Source organism: Mobula birostris, chromosome 23 (assembly GCF_030028105.1).
Source record: "Mobula birostris isolate sMobBir1 chromosome 23, sMobBir1.hap1, whole genome shotgun sequence".
In the NCBI taxonomy this organism is placed as follows: Eukaryota; Metazoa; Chordata; class Chondrichthyes; order Myliobatiformes; family Myliobatidae; genus Mobula; species Mobula birostris.
The window spans coordinates 4,576,851-4,600,151 of NC_092392.1; the positions used below are offsets into that span (position 1 = coordinate 4,576,851).

Genomic DNA, 23,301 nt, shown 5'->3' on the forward strand with positions numbered 1-23,301 from the left:
ACCATGGGCACGATAAAAAAAAGTCTCGAAGTTCCAATCGACTCCCGATAGTCCCGATAGTAGGCAGCAAAAGGAGGAAACTCTCCCTGCCATAAACCTCCAGGTGCCGACAACTGCTGATGCATTGGAAGCACCCGACCACAGCTGACTCTGAGTCCATCCGAAAACTTTGAGCCTCCGATACAGCTTCCCAAGCACCATCCTCTGCCGAGTGCTTTGACCCTGCCCCAACCGCCGAGCAACAAGCAAATCCGAGGACTCGGGGCCTTCTCCTCCCGAGATTCTGGATCACACAGTAGCAGCGGCAGCGAAGGAGGCATTTCAGAAGTTTCTCTAGATGTTCCTCTGTGCTGTCATGTCTGTCCCATCAAATCAGAATTGTGCACGGCACCCTACTTGACAGATAACAGATATAATTCACCCGAGTGGCTGCGCGCTGTGTCGTGCCACCATCTTCTCCTCCTCCAAGATATTATACAAGATCTTACTTTATTACTACTGTTTCAAGATTTCCAAATGTATCTCAATATTGTTTTCACCTTTTTCTGTTTCAGTGCTCTAGCAAAACTTACTCCACTTAATTTTCAGAGCCTTATCCCATGCTTCAGTGTCAGAACTATGGAGTCTTCTTTTCCATTTTGCCTAAGCTTTTTAAAAGTTTTAATTCCCAGTCATAGTTATAACACAGCCATATCTCTGTAATAATGTTTCGACTGCACCTATTCACTTCTATTAGTGTCATTAATTAACCTGTTTTGTTATGAATGTTCTCTGCATTCAAATAAAGAGCTTTCAGTGGACTTTTTCTTTACCATTTTCCGCTTCTCTGACTCAATTGGGGTATACTTTATTGTTTGTATGTTCTGCCCCTCCTAGCATATTCTGGTTATTGTCTAGTTATCAAGAAATGCACGTAGTATTTAGTTTAAAACCTGATCTACGACACTAGCTACTGAGTTCATTAGTCCCATCCTGACTGAAGTGAAGTGAAACAGTTCCCTATTTCCCCAGTTCATCTATCACCAACCAGTCTCTGTCACACCCCTCCTTCTCACTTCTGTGTACTGGTTATCTTCCACTACAAGTTAAGTCTTGACGTAGGATGTCAAGACAATCCATCACCCATTCCTTTGCCTTCACAGATGTTGCTTGACCACTGAGTTCTTTCAGCAGTTTTTTTTGCTGAAGATTCCAGTATCTATGGTCTCTTGTGTCTTCTTATACCACACTTGATCAAAGTGTAATGTAAAGTGTGATTAATTTCTCCCCACCTCTAAAGTACAGCAATACTTAGTCTAAGAGTTTGTAATTACTGATTGGAATAAAGTAATTTCCTGCACCATGATGCATCACACTGTCTGAAGCTCAGAATCCAGCTCTGAGGTGAAGTTTCTCGAACTGTAAGTGTGGTTGTCATTAGATGTCAGATGGTTTCCACAAATTTTACTTTTAGCTGGGCATACAGGCTTATTTGCCTCAATTAACCAGTTGGAGATTAAAAGCTATTTGTTTACCACTCTCTTTCACTAATGTTGTAAACTACAAGGTAAGATTAATAAAGTAAAATACAATTAAACAACACGTTTTAAAATTTGTTAAATATTAATATTTTCATTTTGATTTGTGCATTCAACAGGATTGAACCTCAGAAACTTTAGTATTATATAGCAGATATTCCCCTCTTCCAGTGAATATTTCCACACCCTGGCAGAACCCGCATTTAAGTGTATTACCTAAAGATTCTAGACCAGGAGCTTATTTCTTTGTGTGTTAGATTGGTGATCCTCAGTTAGCTCGCATGGGTCTGTGGTTCTTCATTTTCCTCTTTGCCCTTTTTTACTTAGGCTGCACTTTGACATGGACACACATTTTGTCAGCATAGCAAACAGTAGCTTTGATTCACATAGGTACCACTTTCTACAAGCCAGTCTGATTCAGTGACTGCCTCATTATCCTTCTCAAATTATGATATACCCAATTTAAAGTTAAAGTAAAATAAAGGATTTCTGGGACTGAATGCTACAGTTATTATCGAAGAATACAAGATTTGCTGAACATTTTGTCAGTTTCAAAGTTTGCCTTGGTGACATTGTAAGCTAAACAGATGAAAAAGACTGTGTGACCCTATTTGCATCTGAAAGAATTCCTTCACGTTGTCACAAGTTAGAGCTGATAACACTGATCCTTAAAGCATTGGCTATATTTATAACTTTCTAAAAATCGCCTTTGAGAATAATGTTTTACAAGCACCATGTGATCCACATTTTATTTGCATCAAATGAGCTTTGCATTGATAAATTATTCCACATTTGGAACAGCTCTTTTGAAGCGCTGTTGTTTGCCTGCAGTTATGGAATCTACTTTTATACATTACCTTTGACACAACTGCTGTGCATATTTGAAAAAAATAGCTCTGTTCTTTTTATGTAGGTTTAACTTCAGAACCAATTTGTCTGAGAACATCTGTTTCCTTTTAGTTTCAGCACCTTTCAAAGCCTGACAAAATAGTAAAGTTTCTTAAAATATCGCTACTGAGAAAATATTGAGGAAAAATGGCTTAATGAGTTAGAGCATTCTTCTTTCATCTCTGACACGTAGATTCAAATCTCATGCAGACTTGCGTAATGTAAGTCTCCCCGTCTTTCACTGGTAGTGATTTTGAGCCACATCTCAAGCCAGGAGAAATCGGAGTGTAATAACACAGCAAAATTTTCTGTAATTTATCATTAATTGACTTCATTATGGGAGTATCACTGTGTACCCTGGGTATGCTGAAAGACCACCGTTCTGAAATTGAATTATATTATATTAAGGGATGTATTCTTTCATTATCATGCATTATGTGTTCTCTTTTGGCTGGCAAGTATTTCTTTGTGGAAAGGAAAATGTCTAAGTGAATTTGGGTTCACTAAAAGTATACTGAGCATTATGTTACAATGATCAAATTATAAATTGTGCACCTTCTCTTAAGGCTGTTCACTCTTTTTCACAAATGTTATTTTAAAAATAAATATGCTTGGCAAGAAATATGAAGGAGAATCTCAAGATATTCTATATCAGAAAAAAAGGGCTTCCAGGGAAAGGTGGTTCACCTGTGGGACTAAAGGGGTAACATGTGTTGAATCAAGCAATATGAACAAGGTACTCATCTGTATTCAGCATGGAGAAGAATGTGGAAGATGGTGAGTTCAGGAAAATGTATGTCAATGATCTGGAACCGGTTAAGGAGGAAGAGGAGCCATCCGATGTCATGGAACACTCGAGGGTTGATAACTCCCCAGACTGGATGAGATATATCCTAGGTTGTTATGAGAAGCAAAGGAGGAGATAGCTTTGGTCCTAATGGAGCATTTTTCAACTTTAATAGCCATAGGTGAGCTTCAGAAAACTGGAGGACAGCTAATGTTCTTCTTTTATTTAAGAAAGACAGCAGAGACAAGCCAAGGAACTATAGACTGGTTAGCCTTACTTCAGTGACATGGAAAAAGTTCTAAGTGGTAGGATTTGGAAAGGCATTGAATTGTTCAGGAATAGCCAGCATGGCTCTGGAAGGAGGAAGTCCTACTTCAATAATTTAATTGCATCTTTTCAGGAAGTAATTCAGAAAATTGTTAAAGGCAGGACAATAGGCATTGCCTATATGGACTTCAGTAAGGTAAGGTCTCACATAGTAGACTCGTCTAGAATGTTAAGGTAAATGGATCCAAGGCGAGCTAGTTAATTGAATCCAAAATTGGCTTGTTGATAAGAAGCACAACATAGTGGTGAAATGATGTTTTTTCTGATTTTTTTTCCCCCCCATTGAAAGTCTTTGATCAGTGGAATACTGCAAGAATAATTGTTGAGACCTAGTTGTTCATGATACATATTAATGACTTGCATGTGGCATAGAGGTCAAGGGAAGTTAATGAAGAATCAGGGGCAGCAGCAGTGGGCAGAGTATTGGCAGATGGAATTTAATCCAGCAAGTGTGAGGTGGTGCATTTTGGGAGAGAGTGCAGAGGAGAATCACCAAGACTTCGCATGGATTTATCAGATTTCTGTCATGGGAAGAGATTGGATAAGACTGGCGCAACACATACAAAATGCTGAAGGAAATCAGCAGGTCAGCCAGCATCTATGAAGGGAAATTAGCAATCAATATTTAAAGTTGAGGATCTTTTTCAGGACAGCAATGATGAATTTATGATAGGCGTGCTTGTTTTTCTGTAGCAAAGGAAGCTGACACCTCTGACAGATGTATATAAAATTATAAGAGGTGTAGATATGGTAGATGGGCCAAAAGGTTAACATGGGACTGATTGATTTATGGGCCCTTTTCTGTGCTAAATAGCTCTGTGAATCTAAATGATTAATGGACCCCGATTTTTCCATTAAAATGGAAGTGAAACTTTATGACTTGAAGCAACTTTCAATATGCTTCAGCATTATTACTGCTGCTTGATGACTATGAACAACGAAAATAATAAGAATATTATTCTGAATCTTTATGGCTGTACACTGTAACCAGACCGATTTTTTTTCTTGCATTATGTTGCATTTCCCTGAGAAAATATGACATTGGCACCAAATTGGTGCAAAAAATTTCATTACCAAGCAATTTGATGTGTATGAAATTTATAAAGATAGAAATTGATGGTTCTGTGGTAGAAAATTATGCCAATGTAGTACATTTATTTTTGTTAAGATTTATAGGATATCTGGAATTAAAAATTCAATGGTGATATGCCTTTTTTGCATTTTGCATTGGTGTTAATCTAAAACCCAATTGCTAATCACAATTCGATATCCTTGTTCTCTTCTTGGGTTTCCAAAAACTGAGTGTTTGACACAGGGCTGGAGGTCATCAAAGCAAACTCCTTTAGTTTGCAACTTTGCATTTATCAGACAGTTTGTGTTGATTCATGATTGAAGATTATTTTATGCTATTTCCGGTACATAAGGAGAACGAAATAATTGTCACTCTGGATCCAATGCAGCACAAAAAAAATCAAAAGACAAAGAACACGATGGTGATTAAAAAAAAACACAATAAATATAAATACGTAAGATAGATTATATACATAGATTGATATGTCCATAAAGTGATGCTGGGTTGTACATAAGGTGACTGACAGGAAATAATAAAGTAGTGATGGAGTGGGTGGAGGTGTTGATCAGCCTTACTGCTTTGGGAAAGTAACTGGTGGTCTGGTGTGGACGCTACATAGCCTCCTCCCTGATGGGAGTAGGACTTGTGTTACTTGTACAAGGTCCGTGGTTGCTGACTGACTGACTTTGTTTATTATACATCCCATAGTTTGGATATTGCTTTCCTAATGTCTCCAGCAAACTTTAATGTACTAAGTTATCTATTTGTTTTTAATGTTACAGCTACTATATAGATCCAATTGGTTTCCAGCATTTAGAAAGCTGCCTCTCTGAAAAGACACATCAATAAAATAATTTGCACTTGTTTATACTTTGACTATATTTTCAGCATTGGCCACACAAGCCGAAGACCTTACCTTGGTGAAAAGAATGGATTTGACTATTATTTTGTATCTGATGAAGAGTTTGAAGAAATGATTCAAATGGTAATGATTATCTTAAATAGAATGACTGGGCATTGTGAATTTATTATATTTTTCTCTTAAATTCTTTGCAAGTTCCTATCAGGATGTGGATTCTGTTAAATGCATTCCAGAAAGGCCCTTATTAATTCAGTTTAAACATTCTGTGAGTCTGATTGCCTTCTCCTATCACTTACTGTATACTGTACATCAGTTCAGTCTTCAAACACAATAACTATTGGTTAAAATCACAAATCTTGTCTTTGTGACTGCAACTGCCTTATAAACCTGTCTGCAGTCTTTGATCTGAAAGATCATCCTTCTGCAATCTCCCTACTCAACGCTCACCCTGTGATACGACTCTTCATGATTTTATTCCCTTAATTTTTCAACTTACCACGTATATCTGCAGTATACTATTTTTCAACACCAACAGAGTTGCCTTCAGTATGCCGCAATGATCCATCCTTCCTAATCTTATTAATGTTGTCTCTTGGCAATAGTCATCATATTTGGTGAAAGTCGGAAAGAATTATCGGACAAACAACAATTAATACTACAATATTTAATGTTGCCAATATCCACTTTTACCCCTTTGATTTAATTTTGTGCTGTCTGACATCGTGAATGACTGTGAATTCTTCCAGTTAAACGCCAGCTCTTATGCTTGGTTTTTGCAAGATTCTGTGTACTTTCAGCTAAGATTCCAACTTGCCATACAACTTCAATTGCTGCTTGAATGTGGTTCAATAAAAAATAAGCCTTTACTCATATTTTAAACATTTTCCATAGTGGCCACCTCAACTCTATATCTTTGAAACCCTCAGTACACACTTCTGTTGTTCTCAAAGGAGTTCTATGGGCTTTCAAATTCTGCAATACAACACACTCCAATCCATCCTAAACCTTGCTGGCTTCCCCACATCCCAATGATTCCCACTGAAATTTGTCCTTGCCATAGCTTCTTCTTCCACAGCACATGGATTTCTGAATTTTCATCTTTAAGGTAATTATTTCATATTCTCTCCTTTAACTCTGCAGACCAATCTACTTAACCCAACTAATGGATGAGGCTTATGCATGTACTCTTCCATTTTTGTTCCAACTTGCTTGTAAAGTCTTCAGCCTTTTCAGTTTTGCACTCATAATCTCTCTTTATTCGCAATGTTTCCTCACGTAAAAGGATGTTGACACCTCTTTCTATTTAAAAATGCTTATTGGTCAACTTCACTAATCCTTCTCCTACTTTTTGTTAATGAACTAATGGTTTGTAACCTTCTCACCAGGCTTGTATACAAGCTCCACTTGTAACCTAACTCTAACAGTCACGTGCCTCAGCGGTGAGAAGGCCACCTTTCATAAACAACATACGTTTAGCGTCAGTATGATTTGGGGTTCAACCAAAGAGGAACATCGTGATGTTCCAATTAAAGAAACCTCAGTTTGAGCAAATGCTGTGTAAATATTGCCTATACACAATTATCTGTCAGCAAGAAGTAACAGATTGTACACAGCATAAAATTATAAAGAAAATATATTTACCAATTTCACCTTTAACAAGTAGTTATTAAAAGAGTGAAAAGAAAGAAGGGGAAAAAGATAAAAGGGCCCCTTACAGTTAGACCAGTGGAAATGTGCACATGACCATTGGAGCTCATCTCTTTCAAAAGTTGGATATAACTGTTACTCATGGTACTGAACCCATGGTCTGAGTGAAAGCACATGTTGCAGTCCGAACTTCCTTCGAAGTCCATCTCGAACAAACTGGCTCACTCTCAGAAGTATTGGCCCTTCCTCCTGGGCGACATTCATCTGCACAAAGCACTTCTTGCAATGGGGACTCTCCTTCCAATGGCATTCTGTGGTATCTTCCCTTCTATCCTGCTCCACATCTCCCACCGAAAGCTTATGGAGTGTTAGCTTTCATACGTCGAGGGGTAGAGTTTAAGAGTCACTGGGTAATGATGCAGCTCTATAAAATTCTGGTTAGGCCACACTTGGAGTACTGTGTCCAGTTCTGGTCGCCTCACTATAGGAAGGATGTGGAAACATTGGAAAGGGTACAGAGGAGATTTACCAGGATGCTACCTGGTTTATAGAGTATGCATTATGATCAGAGATTAAGGGAGCTAGGGCTTTACTCTTTGAAGAGAAGGGGGATGAGGGGAGACATGATAGAGGTATACAAGGTATTAAGAGGAATAGGTAGAGTGGATAGCCAGCGCCTCTTCCCCAGGGCACCACTGCTCAATACAAGGGGACATGGCTTTAAGATAAGGGGTGGGAAGTTCAAGGGGGATATTAGAGGAAGGTTTTTTACTCAGAGAGTGGTTGGTGCATGGAATACACTGCCTGAGTCAGTGGTGGAGGCAGATACACTAATGAAGTTTAAGTGACTACTAGACAGGTATATGGAGGAATTTAAGGTGGGGGGGTTATATGAGAGGCAGGGTTTGAAGGTCGGCACAACAATGTGGGCCAAAGGGCCTGTACTGTGCTGTACTATTCTATGTTCTATGTTCTAAAAGACCCTAAACCAGACTACTGTCCCTCACAAATCTCTTTCTGCCCTGCTCTCTCTAGAACCTTCTCCTGATCCCACCATCCTGATTGGCTGACACAACATTCCTAAGTTGAACAGCAGGACTTCTTAAATTAGCGGGACATACTGCTCTTGCAGAAAACTGCTAAAATGAAATACTTACAGCACAGTAGTAACCAGGGCATTACAGGTTCAAAACACAAGGACCTTAAAAACTAATGACCCTGAAGAAGGGTCTCAGTCCAAAACATCACTATCTATTAATTTCCAAACATGCTGCCCGACCTGCTGAGTTCCTCCAGCAATTTGTGTGTGTGTGCTTTGGATTTCCAGCATCTGCAGACTTTGTCATGTTAATAGTTCAAAAGCTGCAGATGGTGGAGAACTGCCCACACTTGCCTCTGCCTATTTAACAAAGTGAACTTACCTGACATAAATTACCCAAACAAGAACTTGCATTTACCTATGCATTTACACGGTCTTCCATGACAGCAGTATTTTGGAGGTACCAGAGGAAATCTTACCTACAAAAAAGCCTAAAACTGAAAATCTTCCAAAGCTCACTAACGAACATGAGGGAGGCACGTCTGCACTATGTTCCACCAGGAAGCCTAGCTGAATTCCCCACTGTATTGGACTTGGTGAGGAATCTGTTTGTTCAAAGAGCGACTACACTTTACTGACTGCAACTTCACGACTGCATTGAAGAGGCTGCTCATAGTAATGCAAAGAATGTCAACTTTCCACAAAATTTAGGCATGTTTCACAGATATTACATGCCTCATATCCTCAATGTCAGAGCAGCAAGAATGACGCAGGGATAATCAAGTCAATGCACAAATCCCCACAAGAATCATTAAGCACGTTAATGTATTTATATGTACATAATTTAAATCAATGGAAGTTTGTAAGTCTTTATCAGAAAATGGCCTTCTTAGCTTCTTTACTGTTTGTCTCTATTTTCCTGAGTTTCTCCAATCTTCTTAGTAGGTATTTTATATATTTTTTACTTTTGCGGCATCTTTTAGTCAGAGAATTTTGAACCACATAAGAACAAATTGAGGTTGACTAAATGATTCTGCCTTTAGTTTTTGCCTCCTCCCTGTCTACCATCTGTGTTACAGTTTCCCATGAAATAACCAAAATCAGGAAACACAGTTTGTTGGGAATCATGCATTTAGATTTCCTATCCCAGCAATCTAAAATTCAGTACGCTAGTGTGACACTTATACCATGACTCATTTCCATATACATGTTTTAATTCTGTAATTTAAATGAAGTATTACATAATTCATCAAACTGCACTTCATAACTCTGTGCTGTTTTCCTAAATTTCACTGGGATAAGTGCATTTTTATTTTATTTCTCTTTCTACTCTGTGGCCCCTTTCAGGATTATTTTCTCTGTCCTGAATGGTTTAGTTGATTAGGTACCAACTAGGAGTTTGAGATTTGGTATGTTCAAAATAAATGTATTATCAGAGTTAATTTATGTCATCATAAACAACCCTGAGATGATTTTTCTTGTGGGCATACTCAATAAATCCATAATAGAATAATAACCATATTAATCAATGAAGAGCTGCACCAACTGTTTGTTCAACCGGTGTGCAAAAACAAAAAGGAAGAAATAGTAATAAATAAATAAGCAATAATTATCGAGAACATGAAATGAAGAGTCCTTGAAAGTAAGTCCATAGGTTATGAGAATATTTCAATGACAGGTGTATCAGCCTGGCTTGGTGTCTCCTCCTCCTGCCTATCTTCCTGTCATGGTGATGAACCTTCATCTGCTTAAAGATGGCGTACCTGCTTGCTTGAGAGCTAAGTCTGCCAAGTCCTTCAGAAAATCATGAAATCTGTAGTTCATTAAATCAATTTAAAAGTACATTGCTTAAAGGGAAATTACATGCTGCAGATTACAGTGAAAGTAATTCAAAAAAGTACATATATTTAGAAGTATTCTACATAACCCACAGAACATCACTGTAGTTTACTGGTGCCATCTTGCCACAGTTCAAATGTCACCAAACACTAACAAGTTCCTAAAGATTACCATGGAGAGCAGTCTGACCAGTTGCATCACCATTCGTATAGAGATGTCTATATGCACAGGATTGAAGGAAGCTGCAGAGGGTTATGATCTCAGCCAGCTTCGTTGTGGGCACTAGCCTCCTCTTCATCAAGGTCACTTCAAATGGCAGTGCCTCAAAAAGGCAGAATCCTTCATCAAGGACCCTCACTACCCAGTATGTGCTCTCTTCTCATTATTGCCAGGAGGTACAGGGGCCTGAAGAGAACACTCAATGTTTTAAGAACATGTTCTTCCTTTCTGCCATCAGATTTCTAAACGGTCCATGAATACTACCTCAGTATTTTGCTGTCTTTCTGTACTACTTGCTTATTGTTTTGATATTTCTTATTGTAACTTCTAGAAATTCTTTTATGCATTGCACTGTATTGTTGCTACAAAACATCAAATTTCATGACATATGTTAATGCTGATTCTGATTTTGAACTATGTTTGAGAGGCCTGTTGTGAGCATTTCATCTGGGCTGCTCTAAACTGAAAAAGAATCTGTGCTGACTTGCTCTTTGTCACCCTAGAGTCATATCCTGGTATGAAGAGGCTTGATATTACAGAATAGTGAAATAGGAAAATTGTATGTTGCCTGTCGTTATTTTCTTGATTATAGTGACTTTGGAGAAAAATTCTGAAACAAATCCAAAGTTTTAATTTCTAAATCTGATGAAGGACAAAGTAGTTAAATAGAGGGTAAACCACTATGACAACTGGGATGTAGTACTTATTTCACTTCAGTGAAGGAACAGTTACTGATGAGGCCCAAGTGTTCTATACAATGCATTCCATCTGTCACGCTGTGTGGTTCTCTTTATTATTATTCTTGTTCACTTTAATCACCAGCATTTTCCAGTTTTCTCCTCTCCTAAAAAAGATGACTCATTAGTTTTCTGCAGATGACACAGGAGTTTGTAGCCTTCCAGAAGCTCATTGGCATGGCCAGCTTTCCTGCTGATTTCACATAGTGACTGCCAGCAGTTTATTGACCTTGGGAAGGAGTGCTGTAGAATCTAATCCGACTGTGTTTAGCTACATATGCTTTCCAAAAAACAGTATGGAGTTTGGTTTCAAAGAACAATAATAAAGACATGCTTTTTTTTCCCTATGTTAAAGGTGGAATTGGCACCCTTATTGCCATTGAACAGCCCATTGAATGTGGATTGAATTCTATGAGCTAGTTGACTAAATGATACAGAATAGGTTTTTAGGACTTCATTGCAAAGGCTGTTAGGAATAAATGAAATGGAAATGGATATAGGCTATACTGTTTCAGTGTTCAGTAATATAGTAGCTGTTTCACTATCTCAGCAATTGGAATTGGTTTATTAATGTCACATTTACCAAGGTAGAGTAGAAGAGCTTGTTTAGCATATTGTTCATTCAGATTAATTCATTACACAGTACACTGAGATAGTACAAGGTTGAACAATTACAGAATGCAAGCTATGGCGAAACAACTACAGCGAAAGTACAGTGCAGGTGGACAATGGAGTACAAGATTGTGAGGACAAGAGTCCATCTTATCATACTAGGGAACCATTCAATAGTGATATAACAGTGGTGTAAAGGAGAGAATGTCCAGAGTGGTCTTTGGTTATGCTGGCTACTTTACTGAGACAGCAAGAAGGGTCCATGGAGCAGAGTCTGGTTTCTGAGATGTGCTGGCAATCACAGGCAGAGCATCCATATAGGATGCTTTCTATGGTATATTGATAAAAATTGGTAAGCATTAATGGGGACATGCTAAATCTCTTTAGTTTCCTGAGAACGTAGAGGCATTAGTAAGCTTTCTGGGCTGTGGCGTCTACGTGGGTGGACCAGGGCAGGCTGTTGATGTTCATTTATAGGAATTTGAAGTTCTCAGCCCTCTTAATGTCAGAACCGTTGATGAAAGCTGGAACATGTGCACTGCCCCTTCCTGAAGTCAATGACCAGATCTTTTGCTGACATTGAAGGAAAGGTTGTTGTCGTGACACCACATTACCAAGCTCTCTACCTCTCTCCTGTAATCTGGCTCATTGTTATTTGTTATGTGGCCCACTATCATCCGCAAACTTGTGGATGGAGTTAGACCAAAAGCTGTCCTACCTGATCCTCATATCTCTCAGTATCATTAGTGTGCAAAAAATCTACCAGTCTTGATCTTGAACATACTCAGCTGAGTGTCCACGTTTGCGTGGGGTGGAAAATTCCAATTAGAGTTTAGATTATATCTATTTTTGGCAGTGTGCTGAATTAGATCCCCCTTGAAAAAAGTTGTAAAATTGGTCAAAACCAAGTTGGAAACAGGATCTCAGTGTTCTAAGCCCAAATAAAAGCTTTAAGTTCTACTTTGAGTGATCATTGATGGGACTGTACTCAATTCAACAGAGCTGCAGGCATTTAGTATGGCAGCAATCAGAGGTGGGCATAGTCTTTAAAATGCCACTCCCTATTGCAACTAGAGCAGAGTTAAGTGGCCCCTGCCTGCTTCTGAATTATATGTGCATAACAATACAAATTATAGCTGCCATGTAGATAAGTCCAGTATATGGGAGCAGGACAGAGCACCTAAGATTTTCTGAAAGGGAGAATGAAGTGCTGAAAGACAACACGTGCCATGAAGGAAGTGTTGTCTGCTGGGGTGGGGGGTGGGGGTGAAGTAAGCAAGCTATCCATTTTCTAATTGCCAGGTCCTGTAAGTAGATGCCTCATATAGTTTCCTCCTGGGATGAAATGCATTGATAAAGGTGGTATCCCACAGAAAATTTCATGACCAATACTCACGGAAGCGACTCACTCACTCATACATACACATGTATGTTTGCATGCAAGCACACACATGCTCATACACAAACCCCAGCATCCTATTTCTCACCCCAGCCTTGATCCTGTACACAGGTTAAATCTATAATGTATGGTATTGAAAAATCTTTCAATGTCCACTCCCTCAATTTAAGGCTGATTTATACTTCTGCGTCAAATGGACGCCATAACCTACGCACGGTGTGAGCATTTATACTTGAGCATTGGTGTATCTGCGTCGCTCTGCAATTCGAGCACATCGCACATGCACACACACCTGCCTGTGCAAAGCTTCATGGTCATGGTAGTCTTTCTTGGGGTAAACAAGTTTAAAACGAGCGTCTCTTTTCATAAAAGCGAAATGTGTCCTCCATAATTTCAGAGGTCTGTAAAGCTTTATGGAAAGCATTGCAGCCAGAGTTCCTTCCCTGCACTTCAGTCGCCCAATGGGGAGCTATTGCAGCGTAGGAGGAAATGCGATGCTACCAAGCGGACCAATCACAGTTGTTGTGGTCTGCGTTGCCACGACGCGTAGTTACATTTTGAAAGAGGTGCGCGTCAGGCTATGGTGTAGGGATCCGCATAGGCTCTGCGTAGAGTTCGTAGCAACGCCGTGTCTATGGCATCGATTTGACGCAGAAGTATAAATCAGCCTTTAGGCTGAAACAGTAAAGTGTAAAGAATGGTCACCTGCATGGAAGGTGGCCTCATGGAGGAGACAATCCTCCTCCTCATAAGCACACAGGCCACAGGGACAGAGGTAATCAAAACCTTCCAGGTATTTTCATTATCAATGTTTCATTGTGACTGCTATATCTCTTCTGAATTACAGAAAACGTGTGCATAACCACAAAGGAGTTTTCAATGCGGCCTTTAAGTGTAGCTGTCTTCAGCTTTTCCTTTTCATGGTAAAGAGGCCCAGTGTTTTTCCTGTAAATATTCTCAGGATAACAGGCAGGAGGAATCTGGGGAGAAAACATTACTCAGTTCCAATTGTTACAAGTTGAGTAAAATTTGGTTCTACGGCTGAATCTTCATTAGTTCTTCTAATTAGAGTATCTTGAAATAGTAATTTGGTGAATTGGCCTGAAATGAACTTCACTTAAAGTTTTAGGATGGCTTTCTCATTCCTTAATGAATGAACACTTAATTGTATTGAAATGTCAATCCATTAATATATGTTAATCTGATCAATAAATTGTGAAGTGCATTACCTCCAGTTGCATTAGCTTCAGTGGTGACTTGATAATAGCATCCTCAAAAAGGTTCAAGGTTTTGGCCAATGTTTGTACCAACAGAATAGATCTCCTCTGAGGACAGTTCTTCTAAGGTCATCGTATTTTAAGCAAGGCACCACTGTTCAGGAAGTACATAATTATTTGTCACAACATCTAAAGTAATTGGATCGTGGATCATTCATTGATGGGCAACATTCAGGGCAGGTGCACCTGCTCCACAGCTGTCTTAAGTGAATTCAGAGGAGATGTGATGTCAAGGCAGAATTTGCTGAAATGTAGCATTAGGTGTCCTAGTAAAAGTGAAGTCAGTGCTTGGAGTCATACCTTGCATAAAGGAAGATGATTGTGGGTATCAGAGGTCAAACATTCCTGCCTGAGGATATTCCCTTAGGCTTCCTCAGTGATCAATGGAAAGTGCTTGAAACTCAGCAGATCAAGCAGCTTCTGTAGAAATAGAAAACAACACCCCACAAAATGCTGGAGGAAGTCAGCAGGTCAGGCAACATCTATGGAAAAGAGTAAACATTCAACATTTTAGGCTGAGACCCTTCTTTGGACTGAGAATGAAGGGGTAAGCTGTCTGAATAAAAAGGTTGGGGGAGGGGAAAGGGGCTAGCTGGAAGATGATAGGTGAATCAGTTCTTTGCGGGAATGAGACCCACTCTCAGAGCCTCACAACCGGCCACTTTTTGATATCTCAAGAATGCAGCCTGGAAGACGAGCATACCTTCAGGATGCCAGATTTTTGTGGCTCTGGAGATGAGCTGATTCAAGGCTGGTGCCCCAGACTGAGGTGTCGTAGAAGAACACAGAACATTCAGAGCAGCGGGTTAGCTGTCATGGGCTGTGTGTCCGGAGACTGGAGACCTGAGCCCTGAACCCTGGGGCCGACTCTCTGGGCGCAGAGCTCGGAAAAAGCGATGTAACAGACTTTTAACACCATAAATCAGCGAGTTGTTTGCTATGTCTCCCTTCTCACTGTGAAATGGGGACATCTCTTTTTCCCTTATTAGGGAAAGAGAGAACCTGTGGTATGTCAAATTACTAGGGTACTCCAAGTCTGTATCTTCATTGATGATGCTTTGCTGCATGCTTGAGTGCTCGGTGGAGGGTGTAGATGCTTTTTTGCTGGGGGGGGGGGTCATTGACTTGCTGTTGCTGTGTGTGGGAGGGGGATTGGGGTTCTAATGTTTAACTGTCATTTATTCTTTGGGGCACTCCACTGTTTTCGCAGATGTTAGATGTATGTTGTATACATTTCTCTGACATTAAATGTACTTATTGAAACCTATTGAAGCCAGATGGGTGGGAAAGGTCAAGGGCTGAAGAAGAAAGAACCTGGTAGGAAAGGAGAGTGGACTTTAGGAGAAAGCAAAGTGGGGGGGACCCAGGGGGAAGTAATAGGCAGGTGAGAATAAGTGAAAGGTCAGAGTGGGGAATAGAGGAAGGGGAGGTGGAAGAATTTGTTCACCGAAAGGAGAAATCAATATTCATGCCACCAGGTTGGAGGGTACCCAGACAGAATATAAGGTGTTGCTCCTCCGCCCTGACGATAGCCTCACCTTGGCACAAGAGGAGGCCATGGATCAATATGTCGGAACGTGAATGGGAATTAAAATGTTTGGTCATTGAGAAGTCCCTCTTGTGGCAGATGGTGCGGAAGTGCTTGATGAAGTGATCCCCCAACATATGATGGGTCTCTCCAATGTAGAGGAGGCTGTATCGGGAGCACCATACACAATATATGACCCCAGCAGATTCGCAGGTGAGGTTTTGGGTCACCTGAAAGGACTGTTTGGGGCCCTGAATGGAGATGAAGGATGAGGTGTATGGGCAGCTGTAGCACTTAGGCTGCCTGCAAGGAGGAAGGGAGTGTTGTTGGAAGGGACAAATGGACAAGGCAATCGTGAAGGGAGTGATCCCTGTGGAAAGCGGAGTGGGATGGAAGTAAAGATATTTTAAGTGGTAGGATCCCTTTGGAGATGGTGGAAGTTGTGGAGGATAATGTGTTAGATGTGGAGGCTGATGGGGTGGTAGGTAAGGACAAGAGGGATTGTCAGTATTACAGCAGTGGAAAGATGGGGTGAATGTGGATGTATGGAGAATTGAGAAAATATGGGTGAAAGCAGCATCAATAGTAGAGGAAGGGAAACCCCGTTCTCTAAAGAAGGAGGTAACACTTCAAGTCCACAGCTGTATTTCCTTTGTTAGAGTGTATTTCCGGTTGTTCTGCTTTTATTTCACATTTCCAGCATCTCTTTTTTTTCCGATTTTCATCAATAATTTTTCTTGCTTCATGAGTTTAGATGCAGGTTTTTTATGTAAATAAATACGCAGTATTCAATTACAGTTGCACCTCCTGAGCAAATGAAGCAGTAGCCCTGCATGCACCCTTCTGAGATAACACTCACACCACAGAAAATCTTGGGAATGATAATCTCCAAAAAAGAGGGTCTAACTATGTACACTTGACGTTTAATGACACTACTATTTCTGAGTTCCCCCCCCCACCACCAATTTCCTGGGAGTCACCAACTGGAGCAGCAGAAAACATTGGCTACAAGAGTAGGTCAGGGATAGGGTACTTGCAGCATGTGACTTGCCTTCCAATACCCCAAGACACAAGTCAGTGAGATTAATGGAGTAACCTCCACTTGTTGGTGCTCCACTCATCCAAGCGATTCTCAAGCAGCCTGTCCTCAAATAGGAAGTAAAGCAGTCCACTTGATAAGCACCCTCTCAACCTCATCCTAAACAATCATTTACTGTAACACTGGATGTGTCTGCAGTGTCAACCATCAACAAATGCACTGCAATTATCCACCAGGCTTTTTAGGCTTCTTTAGAAAAAGAAATGAAAAGCATCTATTAAACAGTCCCTTCTAGCCCATGTATTCATTACCTCTCTCTACTCAGCTGGGATATTCTCTTGGGTGTAGACTTCTTTGTCCTTCTGCTCTTAATCCTACAGATCTTAAGGCTCTGCATCATGCAGTGAGGCTCCAGATATCCCTGCTGCTCTCTCCTCAACACTAGTGGTTGTGTGCAGTCGGCAAGACTTTTAGCACATAATGCACTATAATGAGGTGTCTACACACTCAGAATGCTAGAGGAACTCAGCCTGCTCCAGCATCTTGCGTTCATCGCTCAAGATTTCCAGCATCTATCAGAGACTATGCTGATAAAGTGCCTGTCTGGATGCAATTTACAAACTGATGTAATTAATAGAACCTCATCTTTGACAAACCAATGGCATTTTTTCAGTATTGTTCAGCTACTCTTGTGGCCTGTTGGAGTGGTGCTCACTGTTGAAGTTGGAATCCAAATTGGTTTAAGTATCAATGGAAGTAGATACTTAATCCTATCCCTCTGAGTCCATCTCTCTGTGCACTGTTGTCCACTGAAGATATCCAGTCATGTGTACTCTCTCAGAATGAAGAATCATGCCAGGAAACTTTGCATTGATCATAAATTAGTTCTTAAGGTCAACTAAGCAGTAAAAATCCTATTTGTTGATGAAAAAGTCTAGATCATTAATCAAAGTCCTTTTAGGTACAATTGTGCAGTCAATGGTACTTACATTTACAGTATGGAGAACCAGCAATGCAGGCTATGCTAATGTCCAGGATGACACTCTCTGCTCTGAAATCATTCATTCATGAGTAAGAAGCCTGCGTGACCTTTCAGGCACTGCAGTGAGCAGTAGACGTGGCATAGATTTTCTGCCATCTGGCATGATCCAGTGGCCTTGGCCGTCATGAAGAGAGCAGTCCTTTCACAACGGTGGCTAGTGGTCATCCTGCAGAATGTCCCCAGAAATAACAGAACATCTCTTTAATGAAAAAAAGCAAGAAAATATCACATATGATTCTAGTTTAACTAAGACCTCTTGTGTGAAGCTTTGAGCTCCAATTTATGCCAGTTGGGGTAGAAATGTGTGTTGTGTGACCAGCAACACAATCAGGTGCATGTCTGATTTCAGGGAAAGGTCGAGCACATTAACTGTCCTGAAGGGCTTGGCCCAGTCTAACCCAGAGTGATCTGCTCTTGCAAAGCTTATTTTGAGGCACAATATGTTTAATGTTGTGCTATGTTAGGCTCTATCCTAGGATGTGGGTTCATCCGTTACCTTGGACGTCGACTGCACTCTTTTCCCTAGATGCTGCCTGGCCTGCTGAGTTCCTCCAGCATTTCGTGTGTGTTGCTTAGATGAGTGCATTGCTTTTATTCTCTGGTATCCTATTGAAAACACCTAGCACCAGTTTGTTAAAACGAGTTATTATGTAGTTCCTTGATGCAATTACAAAAATACAATTTGTTGCTATCCAATACTGTATATTCATCTTTTCGTACAGCTGAAGCTATAAAGGAATATTTCTTCCATCTTGTACAAAGTTAAAATCACAACAATTTTTAATGGGTTGTTTTTGGTTTAAGAATTAAATTCTAATTTTTATCTGTGGTGCTATTGTGTCAGTTTACCAAATTCCAAATCTAGTCCTTGATCTGACTACTCTTAAAGTCAGCATTCAGTCAGGTTTCCAAAGGTATTCTAAACTCCCCAATGGTGAGAGCCAGGAGAAAGTTCTTTTATAAGACCTTCAAATGATCTTTTAATCAAAAATATACAATAGATGGATGAACAAATACATTGCCCTTTTGCTCAAGTTTGTTTTTAAATTAAAAAATGAAAGTTGCTTTTAATTATCATTTTTCTGCCATCGTAATAGTGAAGTGTTTGACTTCTTTTTCTGTTTGAATGTTTTCATACAGGGGAAATTTATCGAGACAGTGAAGTATGACAGATGTTATTTTGGCCTTAGCAGAGATGCATTAGAAGATGTAGCCAGTAAGGGTCTGGCATGCTGCACTCATATGGAACTAGAAGTAGGTTTGAAGATGTTGTGCATTGTGCTTTGTGAATGACACACATTGTTCTATAGCAATAGTTTGTGAAATCATAGAAACTAAATTATTTCAAAAGGAATATAATTTTACTACATGTTCTACATGCAATGTTTTATCATTAGAAATAGTTTTGGTGTCACCCTTGCAAATGAGAAACAAAATAGTCTGCATTTCTGCTTTTGCCCCAGCAGTGATTTGACAAACTTTACTATCAATGAATTACCTTTAGAAATTACACCTTCATAAATTAGGCAGCAGCTCCAGTAAATTTGTGTAATATTGGTAAGTGTTTTATAGCTGTATAATATTCATAGTGTAAGGTGTACAAGAGCTATTACAACTAGAGCTTTTCCCAAATAGTGACTTGACAGACCTGACTCCTGAACTGGTCTGGTGCTAAACTTTCATACTGCAATACCAGAAAATTGCAAAAGAGCTAAATATTTTCAAAATATTTTTAAAAACCTATTTATTTAGATGCAAGAAATTATGCAGATACTTGAAATTTTGAGCAACGCACCCAAGATGCTGGAGGTACTCAGCAGGTCAGGTCTTGATGGAGGGTCTTGGCTCAAAATGTTAACTGTTTTTTCTTCTATATATGCTGCCTGACCTGCTGAGTTCATCCAGTATTCTGCATATGTTGCTAATTATTTTAATACTTACAATTAGAGATATCCCAGTGGTCAGACTATTGACTACATCTTCAGGTTTGAAGGAGGTGTATCTGAAGCTAATGAATGCAGTGATAGCCTCCTTCCAAAATTCCACAGATCCTAGAATGGATCCCACAGATTGAAAGGTAGAAAATCAAAGAGTAAGGTAAATGGGGATCTGTGAACAAATTAGCCTGGCATCAATAACAGAGAAAATGCCTAAATCTATGATCAAAGAGTTGGTTAACACAAAATTCTGAAAATAATGATAGGATTGGGCAGTGGCAGGATATATTTATGAGAAATGATTAAATTTAGGAAAGTTATCAATAACAAAATAGAAATGGGCAAAGCAGTTAATGTGATATATTTGAATTTTAAGAAGGCTTGATTATGTGCCACACAAGAGATGGTATAAGGGATAATATTCTGCCCTGAAGGCAGAAACATTTGCAAGAACTTAACATTGCAATCAGTGGAAAGTGTTGAGATCATCCACTTCCTTGCAGAGTATTTTAAATGGTGAGAGATTGAAAGGTATTGGTGTTCAGAGATATGTCGCTGACTGTCCTTGTGCACAAGTCGTAGATTCAGTAAGCAATATGAAGGCACATGATTTAAAAGACTTTATTGTAGGAGGAGTGAAGTAGAAGAGTAGAGACATCTTACTGGAATTATATGGTGCCCTAGTGAGAAGATGTCTACATGTTTGTTATCCCTGCCTAAGGAAGTATATATGTACAATAAAGGGGGGGGGGGGTGCAGTGTAAGATCACTAAATTGATTCACATGATTGAGCTTTTATTATTGAGGGGAGATCAGAGTCATTTAATTGAAACATATAAAATTCTTATGGGTTTAAGAGCTGATCCAGAGATTATGCTTCAACAGTCTGCGTGTCGAGGACAAACAAAGGATAGTTTATCAGTTATGAGAGAATAATAATAATTTCTTTATTGATCCCGAGTGGGAAATTCTTTCATTACAACGGCAACATTTAAAAACACACTTAGCAGTGTGCAGACTTAACTAATAACAACGTACAGAATAATAATATACACAATAATAATTTACCAATGTGTACAAGGAAAATAAGCCGGGGGAGTGGAATTAATGGGAATATTTTGAGTGCTGGTCAAGACTTGACAAACTCCATCAATGTTGCAAAAAAAAAGAAAAAGAAAAGTACCAACTAAATATGGACAGGAGCACAAATCCAGCATGATCCTGCACAGTTTCCTTGCCAACATAACAAAGAATTGACCTGAACTGAAGCTGATAATTTGCAAATTCTGATGCAATTTTATAAGTATGTGGTACTGTGTCATTGAAATAATAGTTCTTGTTTCTCAATAAGATTCTCCTGGTTTTTGTGCATTGTGACAATGATATTATTTTTACTTCATTGTTTTGTTGTGTTCTTAAAGAGAGGTGAAACATTCAGAATCAGAATTAGGTTTAATATCACTGGTATTTGTTGAGAAATTTGTTAACTAAGAGGGCAGCAGTACAATACATTACATGATAATATTGAAAAATAAATAAGTAAATCAATTACAATATATATATTAAATAGTTAAATTTTTAAAAGTGCAAAAACAAAAATAATAAAAGTGTGGTAGTGTTCATGGGTTCAATGTCTGTTTAGGAATCAGATGTGTAGATTCTACTCAATCTTTTGTTCTTATTTTAATGTCTTGTCATACCTTGCTGTGCTATACTTCAAAGATTGCCTCATCACTTATTTAATAGAAAGAGATCTGGTCCACTAGAAAACTGGATGCTGCTATGAACGGGAAGAAAGTACAATTTTAAAATACTTGTGTTTAATTCCACCACTGAATAGGGAGTGCGCAGCTTGAAAAAGACATACTTAGAGCCTCGATACATTCTACTGATCCCACAGGATAAGGAAGACCATGAGAAAAGACTGCAGATAAATGGGCTGTACACAGAATCACAAATTAATCATGTGCTATCCAGAGTTGATGATTGTATCTACATGAACCAAACGTTTCCAGGATACTTTGATGCTGTTATTAACTCTGGTAAGGGACATAAATCTTTGTTACCTTATTATTGGAGAGAGACATTACCAAAGAGTAAAGCCCAAATTATCTCTGCTTGCCTGTTTATTTGTTGGACTTGTGTCAATGTCATTGCTTCAACACTTATCGACCAGTGCTATAGTAATTAATTTCTTTCTTTTCTTTTTTTCAACCAGGGCTCTAATAATTTCTTTTAAAAAGATGTCACTGGTTTAGGTTATACTTTGAAAAAAATCTCAGTATTAATTCTTTCTATATTTCACCAACAAAGTATTTTCCCACTGAGAGCAAGAATAAAGTCTGTTTTACACGTTCCATTCCATTAATGATTGATACCTTCCATTGGAAGAAAATATAGTTACCCTTCCCTCAAAACTATATCAGAGAGATGCAAGTACAAAGTTAGAAAATGTCAACAATACCAAAGTTTAGATTTTGGTAAGTGCATAGTTCATTAAAAGCAGCGTCACAGGTAGACAGGGTGGTGAAAAACATGCTCAGCACACTGGCCTTCATTAGTTAGGGAACTGAGTACAGGAGTTGGGACATTATTTTGCAGTTGTATAATCCTTTGGTGCTCAGAGTACTGTGTACAGTTTCAGTCACCCTGTGATAGAAAATACTGTTGTTTGTCCATCGTTAATGTCAATGAAGACCTCGACACCCTTAGTCACTTTGAGACTGGATGCAGTGTGTCCGAAGGTGACTGGTCGGGCCAAATTCAGGCACAAAATGTCCTGGCACATGTTGGGCAGACTTGTGTAGGCACTGCAGTTGTTGCGCTGGTGGGTCTGGACTTGTGCAGCTCATACTTATGTTGTGTTTCAGCAATACGCCTTGCTTCGTAAGCTTGACAGCCCTTGTGGATGAGGCCGCGCCAGGAAGGGCGGTTTTGTGCCAGCGTTTCCCAGGTGGTCATGTCTATGTCAAGTGACTTCAGCAAGGCCTTTAGTGTGTCTTTGTAGCATTTATTCTGCCCTCAATGCGAGCATCTTCCAGCAGAGAGTACCCCAAAAAGGAGCAGCTTGGGTATGCGCTCGTCCGGCATGCGGATGACATGACCTGCCCACCGGGTCTGTGCTCTCATCAGCAGTGTGTGGACTGATGGCAGACTTGCTCTAGAGAGAACTTAAGTGTCTGGCACTTTATCAGCCATCTGATGCCTAATATTCTGCGAAGACAAGTCGTGTGGAAATGGTTGAGCTGTCTTGCATACCTTCGATACACAGTCCACGTTTCACAGGCATACAGGAGGGTAGTGAGTACCACGGCTCTGTAGACCTTCAGTTTTGTTGCTGGACTGATTCCTACGGCGTTCCCATACAGTGGAGCGCAGTCTACCGAAAGCAGAACTTGCCTTCGCTATTCTGCAGTTAACTTCTGTGTCAATAGTCACTGCTCGGGAGAGGGTGCTGCCAAGGTAAGAAAACTGGTCAACTGCCTGTAGTTTCTGTCCTTTGATTATGATTTTCGGTTCTGTGTCCAGTGCAT

At 39.6% G+C, this 23,301-nt stretch overlaps 1 protein-coding gene across 3 annotated transcripts in view; it reads left to right on the forward strand.

The window, feature by feature from the left end:
- lrguk (leucine-rich repeats and guanylate kinase domain containing) overlaps nt 1–23,301 on the forward strand; it is a 140,315-nt gene that overhangs the window by 91,913 nt on the left and 25,101 nt on the right. For all 3 annotated transcript variants that reach the window (XM_072241140.1, XM_072241137.1, XM_072241139.1), the window contains 3 exons: nt 5,480–5,576; nt 18,972–19,085; nt 21,609–21,810. In XM_072241140.1, the coding sequence (XP_072097241.1) occupies nt 5,480–5,576; nt 18,972–19,085; nt 21,609–21,810 (413 nt within the window). The remainder of the gene's footprint in view (nt 1–5,479; nt 5,577–18,971; nt 19,086–21,608; nt 21,811–23,301) is intronic.